Source organism: Anarhichas minor, unplaced genomic scaffold (assembly GCF_050575085.1).
Source record: "Anarhichas minor isolate MPS153535 unplaced genomic scaffold, ASM5057508v1 ptg000017l, whole genome shotgun sequence".
NCBI classification, from domain to species: Eukaryota; Metazoa; Chordata; class Actinopteri; order Perciformes; family Anarhichadidae; genus Anarhichas; species Anarhichas minor.
In genome coordinates, this window is record NW_027466463.1 from 17173370 (window position 1) to 17189510 (window position 16141).

The 16141-nt window shown below is 44.2% G+C and overlaps 3 protein-coding genes across 7 annotated transcripts; 1 reads left to right on the forward strand and 2 right to left on the reverse strand.

Moving 5' to 3' along the window:
* Positions 1-1481, reverse strand: tbcc (tubulin folding cofactor C). Its single transcript, XM_076094040.1, has one exon. The coding sequence runs from the start codon at positions 1253-1255 to the stop codon at positions 221-223; it is 1035 nt and encodes a 344-aa protein (XP_075950155.1). The 5' UTR covers positions 1256-1481; the 3' UTR covers positions 1-220.
* Positions 1482-2625: 1144 nt separating this feature from the next.
* On the forward strand, positions 2626-9961 carry bicral (BICRA like chromatin remodeling complex associated protein). 4 transcript variants are annotated; one of them, XM_076094034.1, is made up of 13 exons: positions 2626-2704; positions 4880-4934; positions 5106-5151; positions 5491-5539; positions 5665-5730; positions 5928-7142; positions 7237-7285; positions 7379-7419; positions 7527-7576; positions 7691-7836; positions 7962-8056; positions 8149-8251; positions 8339-9961. In XM_076094034.1, the coding sequence occupies exons 3-13, from the start codon at positions 5111-5113 to the stop codon at positions 8806-8808; spliced, it is 2325 nt and encodes a 774-aa protein (XP_075950149.1). In that variant the 5' UTR covers positions 2626-2704; positions 4880-4934; positions 5106-5110; the 3' UTR covers positions 8809-9961. The 4 variants fall into 4 exon arrangements, with proteins under 4 accessions (XP_075950149.1, XP_075950148.1, XP_075950147.1 ...); XM_076094033.1 differs by lacking the exon at positions 2626-2704 and adding an exon at positions 2743-4185; XM_076094035.1 differs by lacking the exon at positions 2626-2704 and adding an exon at positions 2949-2967.
* A 1273-nt stretch (positions 9962-11234) lies between these two features.
* On the reverse strand, positions 11235-15591 carry LOC142952046 (uncharacterized). Of its 2 annotated transcripts, XM_076094038.1 has the most exons (5): positions 15255-15585; positions 13229-14452; positions 12955-13065; positions 12634-12750; positions 11235-12539 (listed from the first exon to the last, which is right to left on the reverse strand). In XM_076094038.1, exons 1-5 carry the CDS (start codon positions 15262-15264, stop codon positions 12511-12513), a joined length of 1491 nt encoding a protein of 496 aa, XP_075950153.1. In that variant the 5' UTR covers positions 15265-15585; the 3' UTR covers positions 11235-12510. The 2 variants fall into 2 exon arrangements, with proteins under 2 accessions (XP_075950153.1, XP_075950151.1); XM_076094036.1 differs by lacking the exon at positions 11235-12539 and having other exon boundaries at positions 12547-12750; positions 15255-15591.
* Between the last annotated feature and the right edge of the window lie 550 nt (positions 15592-16141).

A 16141-nucleotide genomic window follows, 5' to 3' on the forward strand; every position in this document is an offset into this window, starting at 1 on the left:
TTCAATACTCCAAAGCAGTTTAATCTTGTGTGGATAGTTTTATATCTTAGTGCAACTTTAACAGACATCAGCAGTATAAATAAACTGATCAGCAACTGATCTTTGTGAAATGACATGAAAACCCTTATTTGTATTATCTGTATTAAGGCTGAACAACGTTACATATGATGGTTTGACTGACATGTTACTGAGCAAAATAACAAGGTTCTAAAAGTTCATTCTAGGGGTCCCAGGTGGTTTTCCTGTCCGCTTCTGGAATGACGGTCCAGTTGGGGGAATGTGTTCCTGCAGCGAGCCAGTTGAAGTCATCCACCTGGCTCCAGTTGTTTCGGTCCCGGTCTAAACCAGACATGTCAAAGTCCTCCTCCAGTGTGGGATAAGACCAGGTGAACGGGGCGAAGCTCACCCCATGGCAGTCCTCTATGATGGCTCGGCTGGTGACGTGCAGGTACACCCTCGTGTCGGTGGTGTTGTGGGTACGAAGCTGCTGGCAGGGGATGGCCAGAGTGCTGTTTGTGCAGTGGTCAATGAACACTGAACTGGACACGGGTCCACACAGGATCTCACAGCTGTCGATGTGTTTCAGGTGCAGCGTGCTGGGGGAACCGAACAGGCGGACCTTGCAGTTAGACAGGTGAGTCAACAGCACGTCTCGTTTCTGTATCTCCTCAGCCGTCTTTGTCAGACACACATTCTCCATGTCGGAGAACCTGCACTGCACAGACTCTGCAGCTTCATCCACTTTGTTGCCACTAGAATCTGCAGGTGTGTCGGCCTCAGGTGAAGGAGCATCGGACACTTTGTCCGTTGCTTTGGTGCGAGCTCGAAAGGTGAACTTCTTCCTGGGCTGAGCCTCCTCTCTGATCTCCACGATGGAGGACTGGAGCTTCTGCAGAGCGGCCTGGGCTCGTCGCAGCTCGTACTGCGTCAGAAACAACATGCTGTCGTTGAGAAACTTCTGCAGCTGGAGCGTTTTGGCCGTCGCCTCCTCCAGCCGCGGAGTCACCACGCCCCGGTCGGCTCCGGAGCAGCTGGACAGCAGCTCCTCGATGGACGCCCGCTCGGTGTTGAAGGAGCTGGAGAAGTACTCGCCCTTTTCCTCCGCGACAGACTTGCTCTCTTTGGCTTCCTTCCTCCGCTCCGCATCCTCTGCCCTCGCCTGGTGCCGCTTCTGAAGCCGCTCTTGGATCTTGTCGGCACCGCTTTCGCCCACAAACCCAGCGGGTTCCCGGTTAACTTCATGCGTCGCATCCATGTTGTCGCACTGTCAGTTGTTGCGGAAGTGATACGGCATGCTTTCTTCTTCGTGACTATGGCGAGACAAGTTGAAAGGCGCTTACCGCCACCTAGTGTATCGGGAATGTCATGGCAAGTAAACCATCTAAGCAGTGATTGTAAATTATTATTAAAAATCAAACAAAACCTACAATATATTTAGATTTTAGTAAGCTACCTTCAACCCCGCAAAGTAAAAAAAAAAAAAGATTTAAATGTAATTGTTGAGGCACCTGTCTTAAATTACACTTAATATAAAGAAAAGTACAATCAAATGCATTGTCAACTCCCTATAATATAACATATTTTAAATCATCAAAATTGTCAGTAGGCTGAAGCAGGCTTGTTTATGTGCATACATGACCAGGTAGCGGCATATTTACAGGTGTTATATGAAGTACAGCACAGTTAATTGCTCTTCTGGATCTAAATATTTTGAGTGTGTGGAATCCAAGCAGTGTATTAGATGATGCCAGATACTCTGATTGTATTTTAAATTTTAGAATATGTAGCTAATATTTCTATTTTGTGTAATACATGCAACAAGTAGACATACATCACAACTTACATTTACTGTAACAGCAGATGCACTGCAGTCTTTGTTGTTATTGTAATCTTTTAATGTTAACTTTTAGTGTTTTTTTTTACATATTTTGTGTGAAGTGCAAAGCTATTTATGGATATATATTTAGTTTTTTAATGTTTTTCTTTCCTGGTTTTGTGTACATCTGGACAAGTGTGTTATGCGTATTTTGTTGTTTTAAATGAAATAAAAATAAATTCCTAAACCTGCCCGCCCTCACAAAAAAATATAAAATCAACTTTTCCCTTCATCCTTGACATGCACTCAATACACTTTATAAGCTCTCTCTTTTTTATTCTAGTTTGAACCTGCAATTTTATTTATTACAGTATTAAATTGTCACATTTCATATTTATTTACAATATTGGGATATTTATATACAGTGTGTGGTGGCATACCACTGGGAGGAATATACAAAATATATTAATATAATAAAAAAAAGTATGCTAATGTGAGTGGGATGCATTAAACTTTAATTATGTCCGAGTACAATATATGTGGATCAGTAGGTAACTAAATACAGTAACTATAATCATACCTGAGGAAACGTCAAGGTGTGGCATACACCAGAGGCCCGCCCTCTACCGTTGATAATGATTAGGTCTAATAACATTTATCTGCTATTCATTAGGGCAAAGAAACATCTTATTATGAACGAAATTAACGTAAAAAAATATGCCTTTAACAATGACTTGTTTGTTTCTATAACTCTTATTAATATTTAGCGACTCGGATGCTGCCGCTGTGGACTGATGATTTGGGTCGCCTTGTTCTGTGCACTACCCCAACAACCCGTGCGGTGATGGCGAGGAAACCCCGTTGACAAGGCACTGCTTTTTCATGACGGTGAGTTTCCCTTTGAGTGTATTATAATTTTGTGATAAAAATTTCAAGGAAAAAACACACACAACCTCCTTCCTCCCTTCCTTCAGGGAGGGAAGAGAGTTTTGAGCGGAGAGAAAAATCTATCCGAGACAGAACAGGGACAGTGAGAAAAAATATATGAGTGGGAGAGGGAGAAGGAGGAGGAGGAGAAGGAGGGGGGGAGCAAATTAAAAGTTGCCAAATGGAGATATTGGGTTTCAAGAGGAGTGAGACAGGAGTAAAGGGTTTGCCTCTTTGAGTCGTCTTTATGTTGTGCTAATCGGGATAACTATGTATGGCTCGACACGGGTTTAGTCCTCTGGCACTTTCGATGAAATCCACCCGACGTTTTCCAAAATAGGCGTCGTCGACACCGCGGCTAGCTAACCAGAACAGGCCGGTTGTTTATCGGTAAAAACAAAATTGTTGCGGAGCGTCCAGGCTTCGTGGAGCTACCCGACCAGAAATACGGAGCTGCGACAGAACCCCCCCGATTGAAACGCGTCCGGTTCCGTTGTATCGATATACTAAATGTGACGTTTTTTCATGCTGGCAGTTGAGCCCCATGGAGGACAAATGAAAGCCTCCCCAACAGAGAAAGAAAGAGCACGTCAGCGACGACCAGCCGGGCGTTTTTGTGCTGCTTCAATGCGATTATCATACTGTCCGTTCAGTCTATTTTGGGATATTAAAACTTAGGAGCTGTACATTAGCTGGTTTACTTAAACCAAACGGCACCAGTAGCGGGACTACGGCGGAGACTAACCGTAGCTTGGTCTGCGTCGAAGCACGCATGCTAGGGCGGATTTTGAGCTAAAACTTAAACAAGCTGTTAAAATTGAACGGGAAAGGTGTCTGAATTTTGACAACCCCGAGCACAAATGGGCGATGAATCTTCAAATCCAGTGTTCTGGAGCTACTTTAAACGCCATTTTTTTCTGTCAGCATAGGCACCACTTAAGCCCTGTCGTCTTTATGGAAATGTAACCAACGTTTGAATTTTAGTGACATTCGTAACTTGTTGGGATGACCCTTGGATTATTTTAGAGAACAGACTGTTAGTCGCATTTTACATAAACAGTCCACATATATAGCATAGCTTACATACATAGCATTTTTGCGTGAAATATAATAACAGTTAATAGTTTGGAAAGGTCGACATTGCTTCCTCTCACATTTCGTTGCATTGTTTCTAATGTTTGCGGTACTAAAGCGCCTCACTGCCTTTGGTAGCATAATCATCTCATTTTACGAGAAAAGGAAGTCTATTCAGTGTGGCTATTAAATAAACGACAATATCCTGTAATAAAACGACCGTTTGGCAGGTTTTTTGGCACGTTTAAATCGTAGTGTGGTTAGTTTACAGAGCCTATTTTGTTCTGAAGCCATGTCGTTCTTTGTTCTCTCTGAAACCAAAGATGGACGCTGAACGTGGCTCTGGTGTAAAGACAGCCTATGGCAGGGTAACAGCCATTTTGTAGCATTGCAGCTGTAATGTTTTACTCAGGAACACAGCCTGCATTTCCCCACGACGTCTTCAAAGTACAACAGAACCTACGAATCAAACACGATTTATTTAAATGCTGGATTAATGACTACAGGAATTGATATACATCCCCTGTGTTCTCCACATTGCTCAAACACAACAAATTACATTAAAACAGACAAAAATAATTGGACAGACATCCAAACACTCATTACCCCATTTCTCTGCTGGATCAAATGAGTGAACGTGGGTTTTGTCCCCTCTTTGTATAATGTAGCATCAATGTAGCTGCATACCTTTGCTGGCTGACACAACATAAAGCCAACACCTCGTTCAATGTAGAAACTCAAACAAACCGTGGCACAAATGCAGCAGGGTGGAGTTATTTACACTCTAATGGCCATTTTCAGTCTGTGTAGACAACCAATGTGTGACAGCAGAGGAGTGTAATGGGTGGGAGTTTGTCTGTAGGAGGGGATGAAGGCCATCCTGCCCTTCACTTACATACAGATCTCCCACCGCACTGAATAACACACTGTATCTGTCCCCCTTCCTCCTCTCCACACACCCATCTCTTTCTTTATCTCACATCCTAAACACTCCCACACACCCCTGCCTGTCACACAGTTTTAATTATGTAATATTACTAAATGCAGTTTCTCACCCTGCAGCCCAGGAAACAAAGGGTGTTAAATGACTGAACCCATGCTTCCTGCTGGAAAATCTGTGAGTGAGACACCCTGACTACTACTACTAATCATTTACAGCTCATACTCTGCTACTTCAGAATAAAAACAAGTGATTCATTGAGGTTTATTGTCATGATTAATGAAGCCAATGAACCACAGCAGCCACCTCCTCACCTGCTGAATTCTGCCCCCCCCCATACTCTTTCAGGTGTCATGGATGATGAGGATGATCGTCATCTTCTGGATATTTTAGGGTAAAAATAACTATAAAACTTTCTTTACACTACGGACATATCATCACTTTATGAATGCATGCACCTACATTTGTCTTCAACCAGCAACTCTTGTGTTGCCACATATTATTTTGCATTCGTCCATTCGTTTTAATTGATAAATAGTTATTTAACCACAGTTCCTCTTTCAAATCAAAGCCATGAGAACCTGTGAACTTTTCATTATATATATATATATATATATATATATATATATATATATATATATTGTGTCCCATTCACTAGAGTCTTTTTTTCAACTCACACACAAGTGAAAAGACATTCATGTTATGTTAAAATCTCTTCTTTACCCCTTTTCAGAGATGTGGATGCGTTGAATGACTATCTCCATGGCAGCAACAGCAAGTCTGTGAGTGACTCTTTCAGAGTGTATTCACAGTCATTCTCTGCCAAGTTTGTCTGAGTAGTTACTTCACTTCAATGCGTTAAGCATCTGCTGATTCTCTGTTAAAACTCTGTTTTGTTTTTCTGCAGATTGAGGAGGACGATGTGAATAACGCAGCTTTTGGGTCGGATGCATCCTTCTTTTCTCGTGACACGGTGAGTGTGATTGTTCCTTTGATCCAACAACACACTTTGCACACAAAGTACATGATGAAAATCATATTATACAAAGTTTAGGGGAATAGTTTGCTTCTTTTGCACAGGCTATAAAGAGACCTACGAGGAATATATATGCAGTGCACATGCAAACAGTTTCCCACTTCCTGCTCATTTCCTCTAAATGCCTCATTCAGGTCGGCTCAAACTCTGGCCTCAAGGATGGCTCTTCTACAATGGGGGAATTCGGCGACGATTCAACAGGGGCCGGCCTCCAGCTCTCCAGCAGCCTTTCATTTATCGAGGATGATTTGGGGTCCGGGGACTCCCCCGGAGGGGTGGATCTCGGGGGAGAGGACCAGCCCTTTGACATCCTACAGAAGTCTCTCATGGAGGCCGACATCACGGAGCAGACATTGGCCCAGGAGGCCTTGCTGGACTCCCAGCCCGCTCCCACTCTGGTGCAGGCTCCCGTCCCCTTCCCCTCCCAGCTGGTCTCTGGGGGTTATGGGGGGGGTGTGGGTGTGGTAACAACGGCGACAGCTGCGTTCCCCACGGGCCAGTTCCTGCAAGGGGTCTCCCAGCTGCCCAACGGCTCCGCCCAGCACATCCAGGTGTTGGGGTCCTTCGGGGCGGGTGCTGGTGTGATGACTCTCAGCAGCTTGGAGAGAACCCCTCAGCTTGTGCTGAGGCCGGGGGCGCCTGTAGCCGCAACAGGGGGGCAAGTGTTTGCTCCGACCCAAGGGCAGCTAGGCCAAGTGGGCTTACCTTTCAAAAACATCCCCCTTCAAAACATCATCATCCAGAGAGGCCCGGGAGGGACCCAGACTCTCGTCAGACCTATCCAGCCCAAACCCCTCCAACCCGGGGCTCAGACTGTCTACAGCCTCGGTCTCCAGCCCACTGCCACCACCATGGCTAATGTAGGTAACGCTAATATCGCTTCCCCCGGGGGGCAGTACACAGCCAACGGCTCTATAGTCGAGCAGCAACAAGCACATGCCCAGACAAATATACCACCGGGACAGTTCTTGCTCCACAACGGCCCCGCTGACCCCAACTCCAACGCCCTGATCACCAGTCAGAACGCGGTGCAGCTCGTTGCAGGGCAGAACTTCACCGCGCCGCAGGGAGGCCAGCTCATTTTGAATCAGGGAGTAGTCAGCAGGAGTCAGGTCGGAGGGGCTGTCACTCAAACATGGACCGGAGTTTCTTGTGCGAACCCCGCCCCCATTCAGACGTCGTGCGCTCCTGGCCGCCTGACTCTGGTGGGCCCAGCGACGGCGGGGATCGGCGGTCAAGGCCAAGTGTCGGCTAGCCCCGTTCAGCGCCTCCTAGTGACTCAAACTCAGAATTGCACTTCTCTGTCCCCTTTAGCTGGTACTGTGACGCAGGAGCAAGACTACAGACAGGTATAGCCTAACGTCCCCGATGGTGTTTCACTTGTATTCTCTTCCCTGAAAACTTTCTGTCTGACTGACATCACTTTCACTTAAACTTTTGCAGAATTCTTCATCTCCTGCCCTGACACAGGCGCAGCTCAGCAGCATACATGGTATTAAGGGCCGATCATATTTGTCAACGTATGATGTATTTAAATGTCGTCTGCAGCACTTAATGACTGACTTGTTTGTTTGATCTCTTTTAGCCATGACAACCATGACTCACGATTCAAAGCTCAACTCTCAGGTAACTCATCCTGCACCCTATTTGTTTTGCACTCATGTATATGCTGTATATGTAAGGTGGAATATGCTGATATCGATGGCTTTATTATGTACATTTTCTCTTCATAGGTCAGTGCTCAGAAGAGACCTGCCCTTCCGCCACTTACAAGAGGAGAAATGTGAGTTTTGTAAAACTTTCTATGTATTATTTAGCTTTTTTTGCATCCGTCAAATGTTGTTTTATGAGTTCGTCATTCAGCCATTGAAGGAGCTTGTCTTTTTCATCTCTACAGGATTTTACTACAGTTGAGGAAGGATCATGCTGGAGTTCAGACCCTAGATCCGCGTCGATTCAATTCAATCGACGACGCCCTGCAGAGACTCCTCCCGTACCACGTGTTCCAGGGGGCTCCACCCAGCCAGGAGGAGTTCTCACAGGGTACAGAGTTTAATAGCTTTACCTGTAAATCTGCTGGAAACTACAGCCCAGAGGTTTAGTGTGGTTATGCATGTATTTGCAGAATTTAAGTAGCTGCATCTAAAGAGTTTTTTTTTTTGTGATAGTGGATGACGAATTTGAGGTGGTTGCAACCCAAGTGCTGATGAGGACCCATGTCATGGTGAACAAATACAGACGGCTGCTAATGGTGGAAGCTGAGGTAGACGCACACATGAGCAAATACTGGAGCACACAGGTGTCTCATGTTATGACACGCAAAGGGCTAACGGGTTCCCTCTCTGTGCCCTGCAGCGTTCCAGTCCGTCATCAGAAATGGTGATGATTGACAGGACCTTCAACCAAGAGGAGCGCAGCAACCTGACACAAGACAAACGCATGATACTAGTGGATCCAGGTAAAAGAAGAAGAAGCAAGAATAAAGCAGAAGTTTTTCCCACAGAGAGGTTCTGTTTAACTCTTCTTCTCTTCTTCTGTTTTACAGACACCTTCTTCGAAGACTTCTGCTGCGGGATGAAATCCAAACTTTCCCAAGAACCCGCTCCCTCTCAGTCGTCGTCCAGCTGTAGCTGGAATCAGTCGGACAGAGGCTCTGCGGAGCCGCCGTACAGGACAGACTCCCAGCCCGGGTATGGAGACCCGGGAGGGGGTGGAGCTGTAGGACCAGGTGCCGCAGAAAGACTCCACCCTCCGCTCTTAGAAAACAAGAGCGTCCTGGAACTGAAGAGATCTCAGCAACACTACGGGCCCAGCAGCGACAGCAACAACAGCCCCCTCGCTGCCAACAGTCACCCCCAAGGTAACCTCTCACCCTTTGCAGCAAGAGGACAGACCAACCACCAGGTCTCTCACCACCCGATCCAGCCCCAGTACCCCGCTCAGCTCACCTCACCCCCTCACGGGGACACAGACTCTGCTCTAGAGGCGGCAGTCAACAGCATCTTGGAATGTTAAGACTGATATCATCCCTCGTTTTGACTTCTTTTGTGTGCGTGTGAGCGTTTTGTTTTTGTCAAACTCCCCCGTCGTAATATTTGTTGTATTCCCCCCCCCCCCCCATTCCCTGTGTGAAGAGAGGTTAACTCTTCTCTCAGGTCTATTATCTTTGTGACACCATCTCCGGCCATGTAGCATGTATTCAGTTTTTATTTTAGGTATGAAGTAGGAGTCAGAGACTCCAGGTGAATGCAGCCACTCAAGATTACCTATAAAGATCCGGGAATGTGTGCAATGCGATGTGCTCACAGATGGAATAAGTTCTTGTTTTTGTTTACTTTAACATTATTTTAAACGGGAAGGGTCTGCAATTTTTAATAGCTTGAATATAAGAGTCCCTCTCTTCACAAATGCACCATTAATCTTCTGTGCCAGTTGATTTCCCTTTTTACCGATGCTGAAAAACAGGGACGAGGAGGACGGGACAAAAATGACAAATCTGTGCCTAAATTAAGGTTTTTATTTTGAAGTGTTTACATGAAGGAGCTTTATTCAACAGTATCCATCGACTCGGTTTCTTCCTGCATTACAAACATGCACACACACACACACACATGCTTTAGTACATGTTACGTAGACTCATGGTTCGGAGGTGTAGATTTCCTTTAAGGTCAGCTCAGTGGAGACACATTCACATTGACGAATTGCACTAAACGTACTGTTGCTTATTTCAGGAACTATATGAATACGTGGCTCTCGCTAGGCTAAACACAATGTGAATATTTGGAACAGAACCAAAATCTATTTGCCTGCTTTCAGCCACCTGCAACAAGGCGGACCTCTTAATCACACTAGCGACCCGTCAAACTAGTCACACAGACGTATATATAGTAGTGTTACTGTACTCAGCAATGCTTTTTTTCTTGTGCTCAAGTCACATTTTCTTTGGCATTTTTTCTTTTGTACCTTAAAGGTATGCGAGCCCCGACACAGACACAGGACAGATACTCGATCTCAACCACTTTCTATCATTTCACCGTGTGTTTGTGTCAAGGGGAGCTTAGTCCTCAGATTGAGGAAGTTATGTTCCAGTATGTTTTACTTTTTTTAGAATTTTTATTTCATTTTTTTATTTTATTTTTTAGAAATGACATTAAAAAAGATGACTGATTTTGTTTGTTGTGATGTGTTCCCCGGCTTTGTGAATAAGACAACATTGTTATTGATTGTAGGTACGTTGGTCTGCCTTCTGCATATCGATCATATCCAGCAATCGTGACATGTCGATCAGTGTGTGTGTGTGTGTGTTAGTCTGCACACACACACACACACACACACACACACTGGGCTGTGACTGTGTTCCCATCTCGTCCTGTTGTTTGGTTGCCAAACTTCTGACTTCATTCCCAAGAGTTCACTCAGTCCCCCCGGGATGTTTTTCTCACTTTCATTCTGTTTCTTTTCAAGCGTTTCCCACATTTCTCTCTCTTTCTCTTCCCACTCAGCAGCGCAACCAAAACTCAAACGAGGAGAGAGCGTGGCCTCGTCCAGAATCACCGTCAGATCTTTCGATCTCAAGTCTTTGTGCTTTGTTAAAACAGCTCTGTAGTGTCTCCTCTGAAGCTGTGCCCCGAAAGCTCCCACTGTGAAGAGTTTTCATTTAGTTTCAATAGCACAAACGTAACTTACTGTGATATTTCATCATGATAAAGAATTAATCCGAAATATTGGACATGTAATTCGGTTCCTTGTAGGGCCTTTTTGCAAATCTACAGAAATCTGCACTATGGTTTTAAGCAAGAAAGGGAATTTATTTGCCAAAACCAGCACAGGACCAAAGCTTAGGATAAATGTGTTCAATGTTCTCAGGTTGATTCTGGATCGTGTCACCTTTCTCCTACAATCGAGTCTGTGAAATATGCTCGCCAATAGGCGACAGGAGCAGACTGAAGGCCTTTTACATGGGTTGATGGAGAACACATCTTGTCTTTTTTTTTTCTTTTAATGCCAGTGGCCATCTCAGCCCGCCTGTATCTCTGCCTCAACCCATCTAGACCTCTTATATCTTCCAGTACACTCTGACATGTAAGGGTCATGAGAGTTCTTTTATTTGCTCCTTCAAGTTGTTGCTGCAAGACGTTGTGCCTCTATAGCACTTAAATCCACGAGAAAGTCAGTTTAGGAGTTGCACAAAGTAGGGCCGTGTTGAGTGCTAGGGACACGTCGTGTTGTCCGGATGCATATCAGCGTGTGAGGGCAGGAACATCCTGTGCTTTTTCTCCCCCGTCTTCAGTTCAGAAATGTTTTTTCTGCCTCCATTTTCACTCTTGATTTGTGTAATTTGTTGTTTTGTACAAAAATGAAAAGTGAAACACAAAATATTTATAATTTTTGTATGGATAAAAAAAAAAAAAGAATGTAAAAAAAGCAAAAAAAAAACAAGGAAATGGAAATTATTTTTATTGTGTTGGCTAAGAAGAGGCATCAAGAAAACCTGTTACAAAAAAAATATGTAATTTCTTCATTTGTAGCTAATGTGTGTTCACTACAGCAGCAAGGAGAGTCAACAATAAATTCATTTTGAATACGATAAACTGGTCCAGTCCAGACGAGAACCTCCTTCAGCGGCCCTCCATTACTATTCTTTGAGTGTTCACTTACTGGCACCGACGGACTGAGCATGCACAATAACATCATGTGACAGGGGAAGCACTTGCAAAAAGAAAAACAGATTTGAAACCCTCTGCTACACAGATACGATCTTCTGACGGATACTGACGTTAGGATATTTAGATTTCCATGTTCCTCTACATCTGGGCTGCCAGAGTAAAGCTTTTAATCAAGTTAAAACATCTCTTGGTTCCCTTTAATCCTCTCATTGACCCCGGCACCAAAGCCTCTGCACAAAGGGGCTAAGAAAACTATGCATAGCAAACATTTGACTGCACAGCCCATTTAGTTTTGGTAACACAACAGTGACACCTAGTGGGGAATCATGTAGCGGGCCACTGATGAGCCCAATAGAAACTAGTTCTGTTCTGTTCTGGACATTGTACCTTCTCAAACTGAAATAAGATACAAAGCTATCTCGGTTAACATCTGAGATAAACATAGATAAGTGAATAAATAATAATAAAAAGGTCATTTATACAAGCCACAGTGCAGTGTCCACAGATGTCCCCTGCAGGTGCAAATCAGTTGAGAGTGAAACTTGTTAAAGGAATAGTTCAACATTGTGGGAACATTTCTTATTATCACTTTCTGGTGAAGAGTTAAGATGATAGATACCATACTCTCATATCTGTCCATAATATAAAGCTACAGCCTAACTTAGCTTAGCATAAAGACGGGAAACAAGCTAGTCTAAAAGCCTACTTTTTGTATGGAATAAACAAATAAGAGATAAAGTGCTTAACAAACATGCTGGTAGATGGATTTTGTTACAATTTAACAGAGCAAGGATAGCTGTTTCCAGTCTTTATGCTAAGCTAACCAGCTGCTAGCTGCAGCTTCATATTAAGGTTGTAGAAGAAAACAAGAGTGGGTCTGACAGTGAGAGCTACCATGTTGACAAGTATCAACACAAATCGTGTGGAAATGTTTGGATTCATTATATATTGTATGAAGAGAATAGACGCCTTTTAGGGCTGAAGCCTCCCTCTGTCACAGCTGCTGTTTCCTCATACACAGTCACGCTTGTCCGGACATCTTCCCTTGACATTAATGGTACTTCCTCCAGCGATCACGCTCTGGAAAAAAAACAAAAAAAACAACCACAGACATGCTCAGTTATCTCGGTAGCTCACACCATGGAGCAAACATGAGAGTAATCCACACACTTACTGATGTGAGGGTAACTCCAGATGTAGCTGAGCACACAGTATCCTGCTAACAACATGCCCAGTCCACCTGCACCACCTTTCTTCACATCAATATACCTCTTGTAATACCACTGCCAGCCTGGTGGAAGCACAGAAGAGGGGATTGAATACACACGTTAAACTTCCTACATGACTAAATATTAAAAAGGAATAGTTCAACATTTCATTTTCTGCCGAGAATTAGATGTTAGCCGGTTAGCTTACACAAACATTGGGCCTCGTGGTGTGTTTTCTGAGTTACACATATATTTGTGTGTGTGCGTGAGATGAGTGTGTTGTTCACCTCTTTGCACCATTTCCACCACATCTCTTGGGCGGTTGGGGGTTTTGCAGGCCAGCCACTCGGGCAGCTCCCTCAGTCTCACCTGTCCAAGACTCCGCTGTGTCAGAGCACCTATAATTATTAACACCCATGAAGAACCAGTGACACAGATAAATACACACTCAAAACACATCCTCTTTTTTATTAAGTAAACAACACTAAGAATCTGGCACCAAAGACACATTTCAGTCCGTACAAAGAAACGTTTTGAGGTTTTTTACCATCAAATACTGACCTGTAGTTCCTTTATCAGCAGTGTTTTGTTCCCTGACCTCGAGCTGCGACTTCAACCCATCACCGGCTCTCATTGTCTCCCCCCTCGCTGCCGGCAGAGGGCTGGAGAACTTAGCGAGTGACGGTGATATTGTGAGGAGTCCGGTCACCTTCAGCCCGTCGTTCACGCCGACGGAGCGTAGACGAGGCGAGGCTTTGCTCACCTGAGACGATAGCTGGCCAGGAAGGAGCGGAGTTGCAGGGGGGGTTAGTTCAGGTTGGTGCAGAGGGATTACGGATGCTTGCTTGGACATCAGACTGATTTTGCTGCTTAGATCGTCAGTAGTTTCCATCTGGCTCAGGATGCTCGGCCTGCCAGACTGACGGGGGGCGTTCGCTCGGCCTAACGTGGCTTTAACATCCTGGAGGGTAATCCGGGCCCAGTGGCCGCTTCCTGATTTCAAGAACATCTTATTCACAGCTTCCCCGTCGTCCTCCACCCAGAAGTTGTCTCTCGCACTACTTTCATGGACTTTGCAGTCCAGCGAGCTCGAGGTATCTGTGGTTGTGGGAAGGGATTGTGCAGCCTTCTTCGTCTTTGACGCCTTCTTTTTGGAGGCAGCTTTGGGTTTGGCGTCTGTGGACAGAAAGGCAGGGAGGGCGTCATCTTTTACCGAGTCTGGATCAGTTCTGGTCCCAGCTGTGGTCCTGGAGCTTGGAGGATCTGCCACAAATGGAGCTGAACCAGAAGGCAGGTCGTCCGAGGCGGACCTGGTTCCCTCCAGTGATCCCTTAGAAACCTGTTCGGACTTTGCAGCTTCTATCAAAGCACGGAGACTCTGCTTTTTGGGCTTAGAGATGGAGGGAGACGGATGCAGCGATGGGGAGGAGGTGAGGGAAACGGTGACAGAGGAGGGAACGACAGCTGTCTTGATTAGTTCGGACAGCTTCTGTTTCGTCTTCTTCGTTGATGGTGGAAGTGAAGCAGAATCCAGGGACGACGACTGTGTTGCTGCTGCTGATACCACAGACTTCTTCTTCGATGGTGGACTTGATGTTACCGACAACGTCTGTGTGGACTTTGCCGTTAGTTCGCTGAAGGCTGCGAGCAGCTGAGAAGACGGCGACGTCTGATTCCCCGTGACATCGTGTATTGTTGGAGGCGTTTTGGAGCTCGCTGCTGCTTTGCAATGCGGCAGGTGACTCTTCAACCTTTTGTACGTTTTCCCGCAGAATGGGCAAACCTCTGAGGGGGCAACAGAGAGTGTGGTTAAAACAAGTACAGTGTGGCAGTGTGGTCAACATTTACAGTTATTAACATCATCGATTGATCTGCTGATCATTTTCTTGATTAATCAATTGTTTTTGGCCATAAACCGTTATAAAATGCCAGTAGTGATGTATTTAAATTGCCTGTTTTGTCTAAAACTCAAAGATATTCAGTTTACTATTTTACACACAACACAAAAAGGCACCAAAACTGCACATTTTGAGAAGCTGGAAACAGAAAATGGTTCAAAAGCTAAAATTATCAACATAGTAGTTTATTAATTTTCTAATCATAGGCATCGGAAGAAATATTCAGACCGTAAGTAAAAATCCTGCATTCAAAATTTTACTTAAATAACAGTACAAAGGTATTTGCACCAAAATATGAATGTACTAATTTTGCAGTAAAAATACTGGTGTAGAACAGAACATGGAAATATTCAAGTACAAGTACTTCAACATTGTCCTTAAGTGCAGTACTTAAGTATGCATAACTTATGATACTGTAAAATAATACTAAATACCGACCTATAGCTGATTAAAAGTACACGTAGTGTCTATTATTCATTGAATGGTGCATATGTTCTTTACTTTGTGGGCTGACCTTGTCATTGAAGGAAAATAACTGACAGTAGAGCCCACTCTACTGTATTTCATCACTCAGCTGTACAGTGAGTCCCAATACAAACAATAATACAAACACATGAAATATTAACTGTGGTTATAGGGCACGTGGTGTCGCTCGTGAAGGACAAATAAACCCTAATTGGGACACTTACCAGAGCTCATTTTTGCACGCGGCTGTAAAAACAGTCAACCAGGTTGAAGCATTTTCCAAAAAGTTAGAACAGGAAAGTTGTAACTGCGTCAAACAACGTAACGTGACATAAATCATCACATTAATGCACAGTGGTTTCAACTTTCAAACAGTTTAGCAGACGCATGTTCACATGTTTTGATATAACTGTTGCTGTCACGGGGAAGGACCCTTTAGGTGTCGCGTCAGAAGCCTGAATGTAAATTGCTGAACAAATATCGCTAAATTAGCTTTTAAGTATTGATCTATAATTTAGCAACGGGCTTTAAAACTGTAATCATAAGAGCTGGGTTATAACGGGCCTGTCTGGTACAGAGTGACAGTTACTTGTATACATGTTTCATCATGTAGTAGTGAGCCGTTCAGTGGGTGTGGTGCGTCGACTGAATTGAGATGATTCGCTGCTGCCTACTTCCGGTTTCACGTAAATCCCCGAGCGAAGCTTTATTTTTGTGAATGTAGTCTGTCAAAATCCCCACTAGAGCCTTTAATATAGTGGTATTGACGATAATATTTGGTAGAAGACCTTTAATTAATAACAAAAAGGATTTTGGCCGGTCTGAAAGGAGAATACCAGCCAGTGTTTCCTAACATGAGCTAAAACCAGCATGTTTTATTTGACAAAAAGGATCTGAGCTGAACTTACTCCTGGCCTTCCTCAGCAAATGGAGTTGCTCAGTCGTCCTTAAGTTTTATGAAGTATTATTAATGTTAAGTAGGCTAGGAAACATGCTTAACTTACTTACTTGAACTTACTTTGTGTGTACAATACAAAGACAAATATTTGTATTTAAAGAAAAATTTCAGAAAGGGTCTAGTTCACACAATAAAAGCACCTCACATGTATTT

What these genes read in the sequence shown, in the direction of transcription:
- bicral (XM_076094034.1), top strand. Translation starts at nt 5,111, where the DNA reads ATGGATGATGAGGATGATCGTCATCTTCTGGATATTTTAGG. An exon ending in CCTTCTTTTCTCGTGACACG is followed by an intron (nt 5,731 to 5,927) that starts GTGAGTGTGATT and finishes TGCCTCATTCAG; the next exon opens with GTCGGCTCAAACTCTGGCCT. An exon ending in TGCTAATGGTGGAAGCTGAG is followed by an intron (nt 8,057 to 8,148) that starts GTAGACGCACAC and finishes TGTGCCCTGCAG; the next exon opens with CGTTCCAGTCCGTCATCAGA.
- tbcc (XM_076094040.1), bottom strand. Translation starts at nt 1,255, where the DNA reads ATGGATGCGACGCATGAAGTTAACCGGGAACCCGCTGGGTTTGTGGGC.
- LOC142952046 (XM_076094036.1), bottom strand. An exon ending in TGCTGATAAAGGAACTACAG is followed by an intron (nt 13,066 to 13,228) that starts GTCAGTATTTGA and finishes TAATAATTATAG; the next exon opens with GTGCTCTGACACAGCGGAGT. An exon ending in GGTGGAAATGGTGCAAAGAG is followed by an intron (nt 12,751 to 12,954) that starts GTGAACAACACA and finishes TGCTTCCACCAG; the next exon opens with GCTGGCAGTGGTATTACAAG.